A 15,343-nucleotide genomic window follows, 5' to 3' on the forward strand; every position below is an offset into this window, starting at 1 on the left:
TTTTGGATTCCTAAGAGGACTTCCTAATTAAGGAGAACAAGAAACATGTTAAGGTTAAAAATGCTTATGCTCTACAAGTTGAAAAATGTGAAAAATTGTCTAGTGAGCTAAGCACTTGCCATGAAACCATTGACAACCTTAGAAATGAAAATGCTAAATTAATTGCTAAGGTTGATTCCCATGTTTGTATTGATTCAATTTCCAATCCTAGAGATGATAATGTTGATTGCTTGCTAGGATTGATGAATTGAATATTTCTCTTGATAACCTTAGGATTGAAAATGAAAAGTTAATTGCTAAGGTTAAAGATTTTGATGTTTGCAATACTACTATTTCCAACCTTAGAACTAAGAATGATATGTTGCATGCTAAGGTTGTAGAACTAAAATCTTGCAAACCCTCTACATCTAATGTTGAGCATGTTTCTATTTGTACTAGATGTAGAGATGTTGATATCAATGCTATTCATGATCACATGGTATTAATTAAACAACAAAATGATCATATAGCATTATTAGATGCTAAAATTGCCGAGCATAACTTAGAAAATGAAAAGTTTAAATTTGCTAGAAGTATGCTCTATAATGGGAGACGCCCTGGCATCAAGGATGGCATTGGCTTCCAAAGGGGAGACAATGTCAAACTTAGTGCCCCTCCTAAGAACTTGTCTAACTTTGTTAAGGGCAAGGCTCCCATGCCTCAGGATAACGAGGGTTACATTTTGTACCCTGCCGGCTATCCTGAGAGCAAAATTAGGAGAACTCATTCTAGGAAGTCTCACTCTGGCCCCAACTATGCTTTTATGTATAAGGGTGAGACATCTAGTTCTAGGCAACCAACCCGTGCTAAGTTGCCTAAAAGGAAAACTCCTAATGCATCAAATGAGCATGACATTTCATTTAAGACTTTTGATGCATCTTATGTTTTAACTAACAAATCCGGCAAGGTAGTTGCCAAGTTTGTTGGGGGCAAACACAAGGGCTCTAAAACTTGTGTTTGGGTACCCAAAGTTCTTGTTTCTAATGCCAAAGGACCCAAGACCGTTTGGGTACCTAAAGTCAAGAACTAAAATTGTTTTGTAGGTTTATGCATCCGGGGGCTCAAGTTGGATACTCGACAGCGGGTGCACAAACCACATGACAGGGGAGAAGAAGATGTTCTCCTCATATGAGAAAAACCAAGATCCCCAACGAGCTATCACATTCGGGGATGGAAATCAAGGTTTGGTCAAAGGATTGGGTAAAATTGCTATATCACCTGACCATACTATTTCAAATGTTTTTCTTGTAGATTCATTAGATTACAATTTGCTTTCTGTATCCCAATTATGTCAAATGGGCTACAACTGTCTATTTACTGATGTAGGTGCTACTGTCTTTAGAAGGAGTGATGATTCAATAACATTTAAGGGAGTGTTAGAGAGTCAGCTATACTTGGTAGATTTTGATAGAGCTGGACTTGACACTTGCTTAATTGCTAAGACTAACTTGGGTTGGCTCTGGCACCGCCGACTAGCCCATGTTGAAATAAAGAATCTTCATAAGCTTCTAAAGGGAGAACACATTTTAGGACTAACAAATGTTCACTTTGAGAAAGACAGGATTTGTAGCGCATGCCAAGCCGGGAAGCAAGTTGGCACTCATCATCCACACAAGAACATTATGACAAGTGACAGGCCACTGGAGCTCCTTCACATGGATCTATTCGGCCCGATCGCTTACATAAGCATCGGCGGGAGTAAGTACTGTCTAGTTATTGTGGATGATTATTCTCGCTTCACTTGGGTGTTCTTTTTGCAGGAAAAATCCCATACCCAAGAGACCTTAAAGGGATTCTTGAGACGGGCTCAAAATGAGTTCGGCTTAAGGATCAAGAAAATTAGAAGCGACAACGGGACGGAGTTCAAGAACTCTCAAATTGAAGGCTTCCTTGAGGAGGAGGGCATCAAGCATGAGTTCTCTTCTCCCTACACCCCACAACAAAATGGTGTAGTGGAGAGGAAGAATCGAACTCTATTGGACATGGCAAGAACCATGCTTGATGAGTACAAGACACCAGATCGGTTTTGGGCCGAGGCGGTCAACACCGCTTGCTACGCCATCAACCGGTTATATCTACATCGAATCCTCAAGAAGACATCCTATGAACTCCTAACCGGTAAAAAGCCAAATATTTCATATTTTAGAGTTTTTGGTAGCAAATGCTTTATTCTTGTTAAGAGAGGTAGAAAATCTAAATTTGCTCCTAAAACTGTAGAAGGCTTTTTACTAGGATATGATTCAAACACAAGGGCATATAGAGTCTTTAACAAGTCCTCAGGACTTGTTGAAGTTTCTTGTGACGTTGTGTTTGATGAGACTAACGGCTCTCAAGTAGAGCAAGTTGATCTTGATGAGATAGGTGAAGAACAGGCTCCGTGCATCGCGCTAAGGAACATGTCCATTGGGGATGTGTGCCCTAAGGAATCCGAAGAGCCTCCAAGTGCACAAGATCAACCTTCCTCCTCCACACAAGCATCTCCACCAACTCAAAATGAGGACGAGGCTCAAGTTGATGAAGGAGAAGATCAAAGAGATGAGTCACCTCAAGATGACGGCAATGATCAAGGGGGAGATGCAAATGATCAAGACAAGGAGGATGAAGAACCAAGGCCGCCACACCCAAGAGTCCACCAAGCAATCCAACGAGATCACCCCGTCGACACCATCCTCGGGGACATTCATAAGGGGGTAACCACTCGATCTCGTGTTGCCCATTTTTGTGAGCATTACTCTTTTGTTTCCTCTATTGAGCCACACAGGGTAGAGGAAGCACTACAAGATTCGGATTGGGTGATGGCGATGCAAGAGGAGCTCAACAATTTTACGAGGAACAAGGTATGGCATTTGGTTCCACGTCCTAACCAAAATGTTGTTGGAACCAAGTGGGTCTTCCGCAACAAACAAGACGAGCATGGTGTGGTGACAAGGAACAAAGCTCGACTCGTGGCCAAGGGGTATTCACAAGTCGAAGGTTTGGATTTTGGTGAAACCTATGCACCCGTAGCTAGGCTTGAGTCAATTCGTATATTATTGGCCTATGCTACTTACCATGGCTTCAAGCTCTACCAAATGGACGTAAAGAGTGCCTTCCTCAACGGACCGATCAAGGAGGAGGTCTATGTTGAGCAACCTCCCGGCTTTGAAGATAGTGAGTACCCTAATCATGTCTATAGGCTCTCTAAGGCGCTTTATGGGCTCAAGCAAGCCCCAAGAGCATGGTATGAATGCCTTAGAGATTTTCTTATTGCTAATGGCTTCAAGGTCGGCAAGGCCGATCCTACTTTATTCACTAAGACTCTTGACAATGATTTGTTTGTATGCCAAATTTATGTTGATGATATTATATTTGGGTCTACTAACGAATCTACATGTGAAGAATTTAGTAGGATCATGACACAAAAATTTGAGATGTCGATGATGGGGGAGTTGAAGTATTTTCTAGGATTCCAAGTCAAGCAACTCCAAGAGGGCACCTTCATTTGTCAAACAAAGTATACTCAAGACATTCTAACCAAGTTTGGAATGAAGGATGCCAAGCCCATCAAGACACCCATGGGAACCAATGGGCATCTCGACCTCGACACGGGAGGTAAGTCCGTGGATCAAAAGGTATATCGGTCGATGATTGGTTCATTGCTTTACTTATGTGCATCTCGACCAGACATTATGCTTTTCGTTTGCATGTGTGCAAGATTCCAAGCCGACCCTAAGGAATCACACCTTACGGCCGTAAAACGAATCTTGAGATATTTGGCTTATACTCCTAAGTTTGGGCTTTGGTACCCTCGGGGATCCACATTTGATTTGATTGGTTATTCGGATGCCGATTGGGCGGGGTGTAAGATTAATAGAAAGAGCACATCGGGGACTTGCCAGTTCTTGGGAAGATCCTTGGTGTCTTGGGCTTCAAAGAAGCAAAATTCGGTTGCTCTTTCCACCGCCGAAGCCGAGTATATTGCCGCAGGCCATTGTTGCGCGCAATTGCTTTGGATGAGGCAAACCCTGCGGGACTATGGTTACAAATTGACCAAAGTTTCTCTTCTATGTGATAATGAGAGTGCAATCCGCATGGCGGATAATCCCGTTGAGCATAGCCGCACTAAACACATAGCCATTCGGTATCATTTTCTTAGGGATCACCAACAAAAGGGGGATATCGAGATTTCATACATTAACACTAAAGATCAATTAGCCGATATCTTTACCAAGCCTCTTGATGAACAAACTTTTACCAAACTTAGGCATGAGCTCAATATTCTTGATTCCAGGAATTTCTTTTGCTAATTTGCACACATAGCACACAAGTATACCTTTGATCATGTCTCTTTTATATATGCTATGACTAATATGTTTTCAAGTGTATTTCAAACCAAGTCATAGGTATATTGAAAGGGAATTAGAGTCTTCGGCGAAGACAAAGGCTTCCACTCCACTCTACTACTCATCCTTCGCCGTCACTCCGAGCATCTCTCCAACTTTGGTATAATCTTCACTTATTTATTTTATGACCAAAGGAGGAGAAAGTATTTCGTTGGGCTCTAATGATTCCGTTTTTGGCGATTCATGCCAAAGGGGGAGAAAATATGAGCCCAAAGCAAAAGGACCGCACCACCACCTAATTTTTTTGGAGATTTTCAATTGGTCAATTTCAAATTGATATCTTATTATGTTCTAAAGGGGGAGGAAGTAGTATTTCAAAAATGATAACTCAAAACCCTCTTGAACTCTAAGAGAAGGATCTCATTTAGGGGGAGTTTTGTTTAGTCAAAGGAAAAGCATTTGAAACAAGGGGAGAAAATTTTTAAACTTGAAAATGCTTTGCAAAAATCTTATTCATCTACCTTTGACTATGTTGCAAAAGGACTTTGAAAAGGATTTACAAAAAGAATTTGCAAAAACAAAACATGTGGTGCAAGCGTGGTCCAAAATGTTAAAAATAAAGAAACAATCCATGCATATGTAGTAAGTAACATTTATTGACTCAATTCCAAGCAACCTTTGCACTTACATTATGCAAACTAGTTCAATTATGCACTTTTATATTTGCTTTGATTTGTGTTGGCATCAATCACCAAAAAGGGGGAGATTGAAAGGGAATTAGGCTTACACCTAGTCCCTAATTAATTTTGGTGGTTGAATTGCCCAACACAAATATTTGGACTAACTAGTTTACTCTAGTGCATAAGTTATACAGGTGCTAAAGGTTCACACTTAGCCAATAAAAGACAAAGTATTGGGTTCAACCAAAGAGCAAAGGGGCAACCGAAGGCACCTCTGGTCTGGCGCACCGGACTGTCCGGTGTGCCACCGGACATGTCCGGTGCACCAGAGGACTCCGACTTCGAACCCGTCACCTTCGGGAAATTCCAGAGGCTGCTCCGCTATAATTCACCGGACTGTCCGGTGTACACCGGACTGTCCGGTGTAACAGCGGGGCAACGGCTACCTGCGACGCATTAAATGCGCGCGCTGCGCGCGCAGAGGTCAGGCACGCCCATGCTGGCGCACCGGACACTCTACAGTACATGTCCGGTGCGCCACCGGACATCCAGGCGGGCCCAGAAGACAGAGCTCCAACGGTCGAACCCAACGGCTTTTGGTGACGTGGCTGTCGCACCGGACTGTCCGGTGCGCCATCGAACAGACAGCCTCACCAAACGGCTAGTTTGGTGGTTGGGGCTATAAATACCCCCAACCACCCACCATTCATTGCATCCAAGTTTTCCATTTCCCAACTACTTACAAGAGCTCTAGCATTCAATTCTAGACACACCAAAGAGATCAAATCCTCTTCAATTCCACACAACGCCTAGTGATTAGAGAGAGTGATTTGCTTGTGTTTTCTTTCGAGCTCTTGCGCTTGGATTGCTTTCTTCTTTCTTGATTCCTTCTTGCGATCAAACTCACTTGTAATTGAGGCAAGAGACACCAATCTTGTGGTGGTCCTTGTGGGAACTTTGTGTTCCAAGTGATTGAGAAGAGAAAGCTCACTCGGTCCGAGGGACCGTTTGAGAGAGGGTAAGGGTTGAAAGAGACCCGGCCTTTGTGGCCTCCTCAACGGGGGAGTAGGTTTGAGAGAACCGAACCTCGGTAAAACAAATCCGCGTGTCTCACTTCATTATTCGCTTGCGATTTGTTTTTGCACCCTCTCTCGCGGACTCTATTATATTTCTAACGCTAACCCGGCTTGTAGTTGTGATTAGTTTTGAGAATTTTAGTTTCGCCCTATTCACCCCCCTCTAGGCGACTTTCAGTAAACCCAACCGTCAGTGGTGATGGCGTTGAGCCGCAATGTTGAGGGTTAGTAGGTTGACAAGCAAAAGAGTTTCGTCCTCACTATCACTCGAATCACTCGAACCAAAGTCATCTTCCGTATGACTCTGAGACATACCGAACTATGGATAACTTGATTCACTCAGAACAATGGGCGAACAATATGGAAGAGGTTGATTGAATATATATAGGGGAGAGCAAAGGGCGGGGGAACATGGGGGCTTGCATTGAAAGCCAACCGTGGCTTCCTATGAAAGCCAACGGTGTCTTGCATTGTAAGACACTCGTGGCTTGGACCGTACGACTGGACGGTTTGTCTTGCAACGTAAGTGTGCTTCAAAATAGACCGTGCCAATATATGTGGAAAATTTCCGCATACCACAAATGTTAATTCATGTTTGCATACTACCAATGAAATGTTAAATGTAATGATGTAAGAAGTTTTACAATTAAATAATATAATATTTCATTTATTACATAGTATGTCTAAATTAAGAGGAATAATAAAAAATATTTTTTTGTTAAACAAGTATGATCTGTTAATCAATACGTGTTCAAAGAAAACAATATAAATAAAAAAAGAAGTTGGTTATGTTAGTTATAGGGAAATGTATATTTAATGAGTAGAGGGATATGTAGGGTAAAATTTAGGGGGAACGGTTGCGGGACTAGTAAATATAGGGGAGGGAATCTTGAAAAATTTAGGGGGAACGGCTGCGGACAGCCTGAGCGCAAATACAGAGAGCAGTAGCGTGCAGCAGGGTGTGCTACACTGCTACCCCTTCCTGTATGGCTCTGTACTACAGTCCGCTATATAAAGCGTAACATATTCCTTCCGTTGCCGGTCTGTTTCACAACACAAATACATATTGATAGTTGGAGCAACTCTAAACGTGTGTTTGGTTTAAGTAATGAGCTAGTCTATCATCTTCTTACTACTCACTTTTTTGTCTGGTTTGTGAAATAGAATGAGTTGATCCATCATCATCATCTCATTTCTCATAATTAGTTAGTACTAATATAAAAAATGAGGTTATCCCACCTAAGAGACTCTTTATATTCTTTATAATTGATATAAATAGAGATTTTTTTTAAAAAATACTCTCCAACAACTTATCTAAGTCACTATCCAATTGTAGCCATATTCTATTTCAGGTTTCTCGTTAGTCAAATATAAGTTCCTCGTTAGTCAAATATAGAAACGTGAATGACTCTCTAGAGTGTGAACAAATATAGAAAAGTTGTTGGGAATTGAAAAGATATTAAAAATGATTTTTATATAAATGAATCTAAATAATAATTTATAGAGTGAAATTTAGAATGACTTTTGGAGATGCTCTAATTATGTGTTATATAGAGAAAAAAGATATAATAGTTGGATTAGAGCAACTCCAAGAGTCTAGATATAACCTTAGCTAAATTTGGAGTCTTATGAGGACTTAAAAAATAGATAATTTATTAAACGATAGGGTAAACCATTAAACTCTCTAAATATTATCTATAAATATTCAAAACACTTCTCAATTGGCGTGAATAAGATATATGTGAATAAGATACATGTGTTTGTATTAAAATATAAATCTACAATTCACGTGTCTCTCTTTTTACTGCTGACATGAGATAAGAACACAATATACTATTAGTAGATTTTTTTTGTCCACGAGCCGTGATATGGATGAACTTTTAGAAAGTGCTAGCTTATGAGCTATAATGCTAGTAAAACAAACAAACAAACAACAGCCAACAGGAGCGAGCATTTACACTTTTGCTGATACGCTTGCAAAAAATAATCGAACCCATGTGCTCTTCGGCTCTTCCTCTACGTCGCGGTTAATTCCCTCCCCACTGGGGCATGCCATATCCATCGATGCACAAGAGGACGGCGAGGCATTGGAGCGGCCGGAGGACGACGAGAACCGAACGACAGGGCGCTGGACCGGTGCTAGGGCTGGAGAGGGGCGACGGTAGGAGAGAATAGCCAGGCGGGCAGAATCGGTAAAAAATACCTGGGCCTGTTTGGTTGTCGGTATGAGTGGGTCTGGCTCGTATCTAGGGAATCTGGCTCTTGGTAGCCTTGCTGAGAGTATGATCCCTACGTTTGGTTGACTGTATGAACTTAGTTTGGCCATTCAAGATGATGTTTGGTTGCTTGCATGAATGCTTGGTGCATGAACTTAAAAGCTATAAAGTTTATTATATTTTCATATGATGATGTTGCAATAGTCTATAATATAGCATACCAAGCCTTAATCCATTTTTAAATAAATTAAATTTATTTAATAGACACTAATTACATGTTAATACGTCATTAGGAAAGACTAATGGTTGCATCGGTAGAGCCTGGCTCTGGAGAAACGACTAATTCCTACGTATCTCGGGAGCCAGGCCCAAGGGAGATTTTGTATCTCGCGAGCTAGACTGAAGAGGCTGATCAGGCAACAAACAGAAAAAAAACTACATCTTGTGAGTTTGACCAGATCATATACAGACAACCAAACACACTCTAGTGATCTCGACGGGGTGACAAGCAGGATACAGTAGCGAGCAAGAAAGAGAGTATGTTGGATCAGATTTTGATCCTACATTTCTTTTTTGCATATACTAATTAATTTAGCTAGGCTTTTAATGTTCTTAGAATGAATATAATGCGTGGTAGTTAATATAGAGGGGTAGGAACACAAAAGATTGTGATATAGAGTAAGTAGTTTTGCTGACTAGACTGTAAATAGAGGTATATCATTAAATACGTTTCTGCTTCTAAAAAGTATTTTTCGGTGAAAAATTAGCTTTTCTGCAGTACACATCTGAAAGCAGTTTAGACTTTCTTTATATGGCAAATAAAAACTAAACTATGATTAAAAATAATTAAGTTTTATAATAAATAAAATAAAATTACTTTTACGTCCCCTGGCCAGGCCACTGTGCAGAGTACAGTGCAGACTATGTGGATATCAGTAGTGTCGTTCCAGGCCATTCCAATACTTCAGCAAAATTACTTCTGGTTCCAGGCCATTCCAATACTTCAGTAGTGTCGTTCCAAATGTGGGAACACACGTACACGATCCGGCACGAAAAGGAGCAGCTGGAACAAGGCGAGAGGCAGCTGTGGTTGGTTGCCGCAGCCGCAGCAGCAGTAACAACAGTTCACTTGCGGCCAGAGGCACGTGCCTTCTGCCTTGGTTGTTGTGGGCTTGTGGCTAGCCGTGCAGAATACAGAGCGAAAGAGAGAGATGGCTAATATTGGGAATCTTGTTATCTGTTCTCCTTTTCAAGCTGCTCTCCCTAGGCTTTTGGGTTTGTGAGGCGTTGGCTCCCTTCCCCACTGCTTCCTCCCCCACTGCCGGTCGCTGTGCAAGAGCTGCCACGAGACAGCAGATTCCCCATCATCCAAAGCGAGGTGAGATTCTTGCTGAAAGATCGGACGGAGGGAGTAGAATCGCGGGGGGCGTGGCTGTGGTTGCCAGTCGCCATGCCATCATGTGTGTAGTAGGGTCCAGCCGCCGGAGACCGGAGTTGCTGATGACGACTTGGCGATGCTGTGGTTTCCAGGCTGAGGGGGAGGAGAGGAAGCAGGAATAGCCTAACAGGGGTATAGATCTCAGGAAGCTCCATGCGGGTGAGCTTGTGCCCAAGCCTGTGTCCCGGTGCGCGAGGCTGAGCTTCTTGCCCGTTGCCCGTGGCGCCCCCGAGCTCACCGATGCGCCGCCGCCGCCACGGCTTGAGCTCCATGGCTGTCCAGCGCGCTGGTGCGGATTGACAGGCAGGTTGTCCTGCCCGTTCTTTTTTCTGGTGAGTGGTGAGTGCTTTGGCCTTTTGCTGCACTTGGTTGGCGTTCTTATGGTTTTTTTTTGGCCCCTTGCCTTTCTTGGTGCTAGACTAGAGTATGATGGTGGAGCCGCTGTTCTGTTCTTGCCATGATTGACGATTTCTCTGTTAAAAGTTCAACTGCTCTCCGGAACATTCCATCCGCTTCCGTTCTGATATCAGTATCACCTTGCGCACTTCTCTGTGAATTTGATGACGATGATGATGCATACTTGAGTGCCCAGACATGCTCCTGCAAATCCGTCCAGTTCCTGCAGCTTCCACGACCCGAACTCTTTCAGTTCTTAACCTTTTTCTCTCTACCATTTTGTTGCTTCAGCGAGGTAGCTGCTTGGGCAGACAAGTAGGAGCAGCGGCTCAAACTTCGGATCTCGGCATGGGCTCCTTTGGGATGGACTGGAACCAGAAGGCCTCCGTGTTGTGGGACTGGGAGAACTTGCCGCCCGTAGCCGTAGGCGCGAGCGGGAGCGAGAACCCCAGGATGGCTGCTGCGCCTCAGGCTTTGCATTCTGCCTGTGGCACCATCTCTTCCAGCTCAGAGATGGGGTATGGCTCATCCAAGAGCTCCGTATCCGCGTCGGCTGATGATTCTTCACCCAAGGCCAAGGGGAAAAGCATGGAGCTCAACTTCGCACCTGACAAAGTGCCTGACAAGAACACTGATTCAGGGAAGGTTGACGACGCCAGGACCTCTCCGTCGTCGCCGGTGATTGCCATCAGCAGTGCAGAGCCCGTGCTTAGCCTGAAGCTTGGCAAGAGAACGTATTTCGAAGATGTCTGTGGAGGGCAGAGCGTCAAGAGTTTGCCGTCGGATACGAGTGCAGTGACTCCTCCTCCTGCTTCTCCGAAGAAGACGAAGGTGACTCCAAACAAGAAATCTTACTGTCAGGTTGAAGGCTGCAAGGTTGATCTCTCTTCTGCTAAAGAGTACCATCGGAAGCACAGAGTCTGTGAACCTCATTCTAAGGCTCCCAAGGTGGTTGTTGCTGGTCTGGAGCGGCGCTTTTGTCAACAGTGTAGCCGGTGAGTACTTTAGCCTGTATATAAATTAAACCGAGCCTCGCGTTTCTGTGGAGAAACATGTTTTCTGCTCGTTTGCTTGGATCAATGTCTTGGTATCCTTGAGTAAAGAAGGGAAAGTGTTCTGCTATATTGATAATCTAATTTCTTGCAGGTTCCATGGATTAGCTGAGTTTGACCAGAAGAAGAAAAGCTGCCGCAGGCGCCTCAATGATCACAATGCCCGCAGACGGAAACCACAACCTGAAGCACTTTCTTTTGGGTCATCAAGGCTGTCGGCAATGTTCTATGGTAGTGATAAGCTGTTGGTTGCCTTGTCATTTTGTGAAGGCAATGCATTATTTGTTATTTTTTATTCTAGTAACTATTATGTTTAAGAATCTTTACTTTTTCATGCATGCTCTCAACTGGATGCCACAATAACTTAGGAGCACAAAGCTGCAATATTTTATCTGTGAAGTTAGTCTGCTTGTTTATTCACAATTCAGTGTCATGATTTTTAAGGTGTGATTCATTTTTTTTATGATATGATATGTCATGATTACTCTGGCAGTACTGGTAATTGATGAACATCTGAGGGAGTGCCATTTTGTTTTGTATAGAATATAGATGGGACAAAGGAGTTACCAATTAAGTTGTAATTGTTCCTTGGAGGGGCACATTTGCTCTGTTCTTTTCAGTTTAGAATCTAACACATGATTCGGTTTTGTCCGCCATGGTTGTGTTCCACATTACACTTCAGGAAAACCCACTTTACATTTGCACAAACAAATTGATGCTTTGGAGATACTAGGAAGATGAGTAAGCATTAGTTCAAAGTTATTAAGTCCATGCCATGACCACTATATTTTCAGCACTTTGTAGTTTGTACGAAAGTAGCTTCAATGTTAACACTGTGCAAATAATCTGTTCCAATGCTGAATCTGTTAGCTTTATCACTGAATTTATCTTGCCTCTATTAAACAGACACAAGACAACACACAAGCCTTCTGTTTGGTCAAGGTCCTTATGGTCAAATGAGAAGTTGTGCAAGTTCTTCATGGGATAACCCTGGAGGTGGCTTCAAATTTGCAGAGACAAAAGGTCCCTGGTTAAGAGCTGGTGGTGTTGATGGGTTGCATCAACCAAGTCAGCAGGTGTGGAACAACTTTATGCCACATGGTGTCCATCAAGATTTTGATGGGTTCACAGCTTTCAAAGGAACCAATGCAAAGGTCCTTCATCAAGGTAATTTTTCATCTCTACTTCTGAACTGAAGGCCAGTCACCTGCACGAAAACTGTTTCTCCTGAAATTCCAAACCATGGAAAATTCGTAGATAGGTGCACCTATTGTTATTTTAGGAGCCTTTCATAAAATTTATCTTTTAGATGATTCTTCTGTCTCTGTGTTAGTGTACATTGTTTGATACCACATGATTTGAAGTGTAGGGCTTTAATTATCCTTTCATATGAGTTTGCATCACACTAGTATATGGCATGTTTCTGAATTTGCATTTGCAATCCAAAAACCTTTCTTTGGAAGGGATGAGATCAGTCTGAAAATGGATGTAACATGATGCCCTCTCAGGCTCACGTATCCGTGTTATATACGCTAGGAAAAGCCCCTAGCGTGGCAAATACATCTTGGAGCATAAGACACGAGAGATATACATAAACAAAGTATCTACTTACAGTACAAGGAAACAACAAACCAGTGGATACATAAACAAAGTATCTACTTACAGTACAAGGAAACAACAAACCAGTGGAGTCACATCTACCTTGCCTTGAGAAGCAATCCAATCTACCATAACAACCATGTGCTCCAACAATCAGTGCCTGACTGCTATGCCATGTTTTTATCTTGGTCAGTTAATGAGCACCAGTCACAATTTCCTAGTAACATCCGAGTAATCTATTTCTTATCTTTGTACTACCTTATTGCAACATGATTGCGCCTTTTTACTCGAGGCTTGAACACGCTAGTGTATTGGAAGTGCCGAGTCAGAAAAGACCTGCAGTCTCAACTGAAACTCGCCCGCTTCGCTAAATTGTCAACATCAGTAGCTGCCACCTAAACCTTGATTCAGCTCTTTCATAACATGTCCAAAGGATACAACACGCTAAGCCAAGTTCTCAGAATCAGACCCACTTCACCATAATTGGGACCTAGGGCAGTTTGTGTTGATCTCTGTGTAAGGTGTGGGGTTTATATCAAGGTTGGTTCCCAAATTTGGCGTATTGCAAAATAGATGGCACTATGGCACCCATGGCTGGTTCTGAAATTTGCCACGTTGTGAAGTAGATTGCAACCGTCAATTTCCCCCCTTTTTTCTCGTGTTGCTGGGGAAATCAGTAAGTAGCTAATTAGTGTCATTCTTCTAGACAACATGCTTCAGTTCCAGATTCTAGGAACAACTTAACTGATTGATTGATTTTTTTTTGCTGCTTCTGCTCGAAACATGTGGCAAGCAGAGGCACCGAGTCAGACTGTTATTATTCAGTAAATGATCTGATCATATAATTGATTTCACTATTGATGATATGCTCTGCATGATTTTTTTGACCCTGCTATGCTATACTTATATTTACCATGAAACTATACAAGATCAACTGAATTTCACACAGCTAAACATATACTACCTATTAATGCTATCTTCAACAGTTTACCTATACTCATATCCATATTCAAACTATATCCATATTCAAACTTCACTCTGCGAACAGTGTTTTTGGTTAAACTGCTGCCCTTTACGTGTTTTTTCATTCATTCATTCAGGCGTTGAAGCTTCTGCGGTCGCCTCCAACCAGAACGGCGCCCCACAACCGGACCTTCATCGTGCTCTCTCTCTTCTGTCAAACAGCTGGGCTGGTGGTGGTACCGGTACCGGTACCGACCAGCACCCGACGGCCCAGCTGCGCCACGCTGCCCTGAGCAGCAGCCTCGCCGCCAGCTCCGTCTCCGTGGCGCAGGCCTCGCCAGCAGGGCTGTGGCAGGACGGCGGCGCGGCCCTGGGCCACCACGACTACGCCCACGCGTTCCAGGCTATCAACACGCCGGGCGGCGGCGGCGCCGCCGCTCCCATTGCAGTGGGTCAGGAGCTGCTTCAGCTCCCGCGTCCGCCGTCCCTGTACGACGACGGCTCCTCGTCCCGCTACGACCTGATGCGCTGAACCTTGGGGCTTCTGGTGGAGCGCGGGGTTTCGATTTTTGAACGAACTCTGGATGGAACTCGGAGTTTTGAACGAACTGCTGTATGCTTGCTATCAAGGTCTGCTGGCTCGGGCTCGGACGCTCGTGGGATCGCCAGCAGCTCCGTGTGCTTGAATAAATCCACAGTTTTTTTTTGTGTGACGCTAGCTATTTATTTATTTCACTTGTGTAATGTGATGCGAGTATGCGACTCCCTCATTTGCTTCGGAAGAGCGGTGACATGCTTTACCGCCGCAGGCATGCATGTACTCCAATCACCGATTGGATTTGCCTCTACCAAATGCAACATCCCATGTCGAGAGATTTTTGCCATTATCAAACATGGGGCGTTAGGCTTCGTTCAAAACGGAGGTTCGTTCAAAACGGAGGTGAGTGTAGAGATTCGACGATTTGAAAATCCATACTACGTGTAGACGCTGATATGGACTCAAAATCTCTCTTAGTCGCTTCGGACAGCCATTAAACCTGGCGCAATCTTTTCCTCCTGTTCTCTCGTAACAGCTAGAACCTTCCCACCGCTAGCTGTGGGGCACGTGTCTATAGTGTACAACAGAAACAGCCGATTCACGTCATGTGTGAACGCAAAAAAAAAAAAAAAAATCTCCACCATGTGAAAGTGTAGTTGTAAAACTTATTTAATAATTTTAATATAAATAATATTTTGCATTCTAGGTACTCATACATTTTTTTATTGTAAACACATGCTATCATCAAAAGCGTCAAATTTCAAAAAAAAGTTTACTTCATTTTTGCGTTACGTACCTAGTTTAAAATTGTATTTAAATGAATAATATAAAACAATCAATATAGTGTATGAATTATGTTATCACTGTAGCTTTAAAGGATCGAATTTAGGGGACGTTGCTGGAGACTAAGAAGATATAGAGGACATAGAATATTCCTTTAGGGGATAAAATTTAGGGGACGTTGCTGGAGACAGTCTTACAACTCCTCCATCCCTTCTACATGGAGAAACCCTAGCCGCTGCCT

At 43.1% G+C, this 15,343-nt stretch overlaps 1 protein-coding gene across 8 annotated transcripts; it reads left to right on the forward strand.

Annotated features, from left to right (window-relative positions):
• Nucleotides 1-9,278: 9,278 nt before the first annotated feature.
• sbp27 (SBP-transcription factor 27) lies at nt 9,279-14,525 on the forward strand. Of its 8 annotated transcripts, none has more exons than XM_008645218.4 (6): nt 9,279-10,103; nt 10,190-10,300; nt 10,459-11,162; nt 11,314-11,450; nt 12,126-12,386; nt 13,919-14,525. In XM_008645218.4, exons 2-6 carry the CDS (start codon nt 10,229-10,231, stop codon nt 14,311-14,313), a joined length of 1,569 nt encoding a protein of 522 aa, XP_008643440.1. In that variant the 5' UTR covers nt 9,279-10,103; nt 10,190-10,228; the 3' UTR covers nt 14,314-14,525. The 8 variants fall into 8 exon arrangements, with proteins under 8 accessions (XP_008643440.1, XP_035823834.1, XP_035823831.1 ...); XM_020553268.3 differs by lacking the exon at nt 10,190-10,300 and having other exon boundaries at nt 9,502-9,711; nt 9,864-10,103; XM_035967939.1 differs by having other exon boundaries at nt 9,506-9,711; nt 9,864-10,103; nt 10,190-11,162.
• Nucleotides 14,526-15,343: the final 818 nt, after the last annotated feature.

This window comes from Zea mays, chromosome 5 (assembly GCF_902167145.1).
Source record: "Zea mays cultivar B73 chromosome 5, Zm-B73-REFERENCE-NAM-5.0, whole genome shotgun sequence".
NCBI lineage: Eukaryota > Viridiplantae > Streptophyta > Magnoliopsida > Poales > Poaceae > Zea > Zea mays.

Coding starts and splice junctions, on each gene's coding strand:
- sbp27 (XM_035967938.1), top strand. CDS start 10,366: ATGCTCCTGCAAATCCGTCCAGTTCCTGCAGCTTCCACGACCCGAACT. Junction 11,163..11,313: donor TTTTGTCAACAGTGTAGCCG/GTGAGTACTTTA, acceptor AATTTCTTGCAG/GTTCCATGGATTAGCTGAGT. Junction 11,451..12,125: donor GCTGTCGGCAATGTTCTATG/GTAGTGATAAGC, acceptor TCTATTAAACAG/ACACAAGACAACACACAAGC.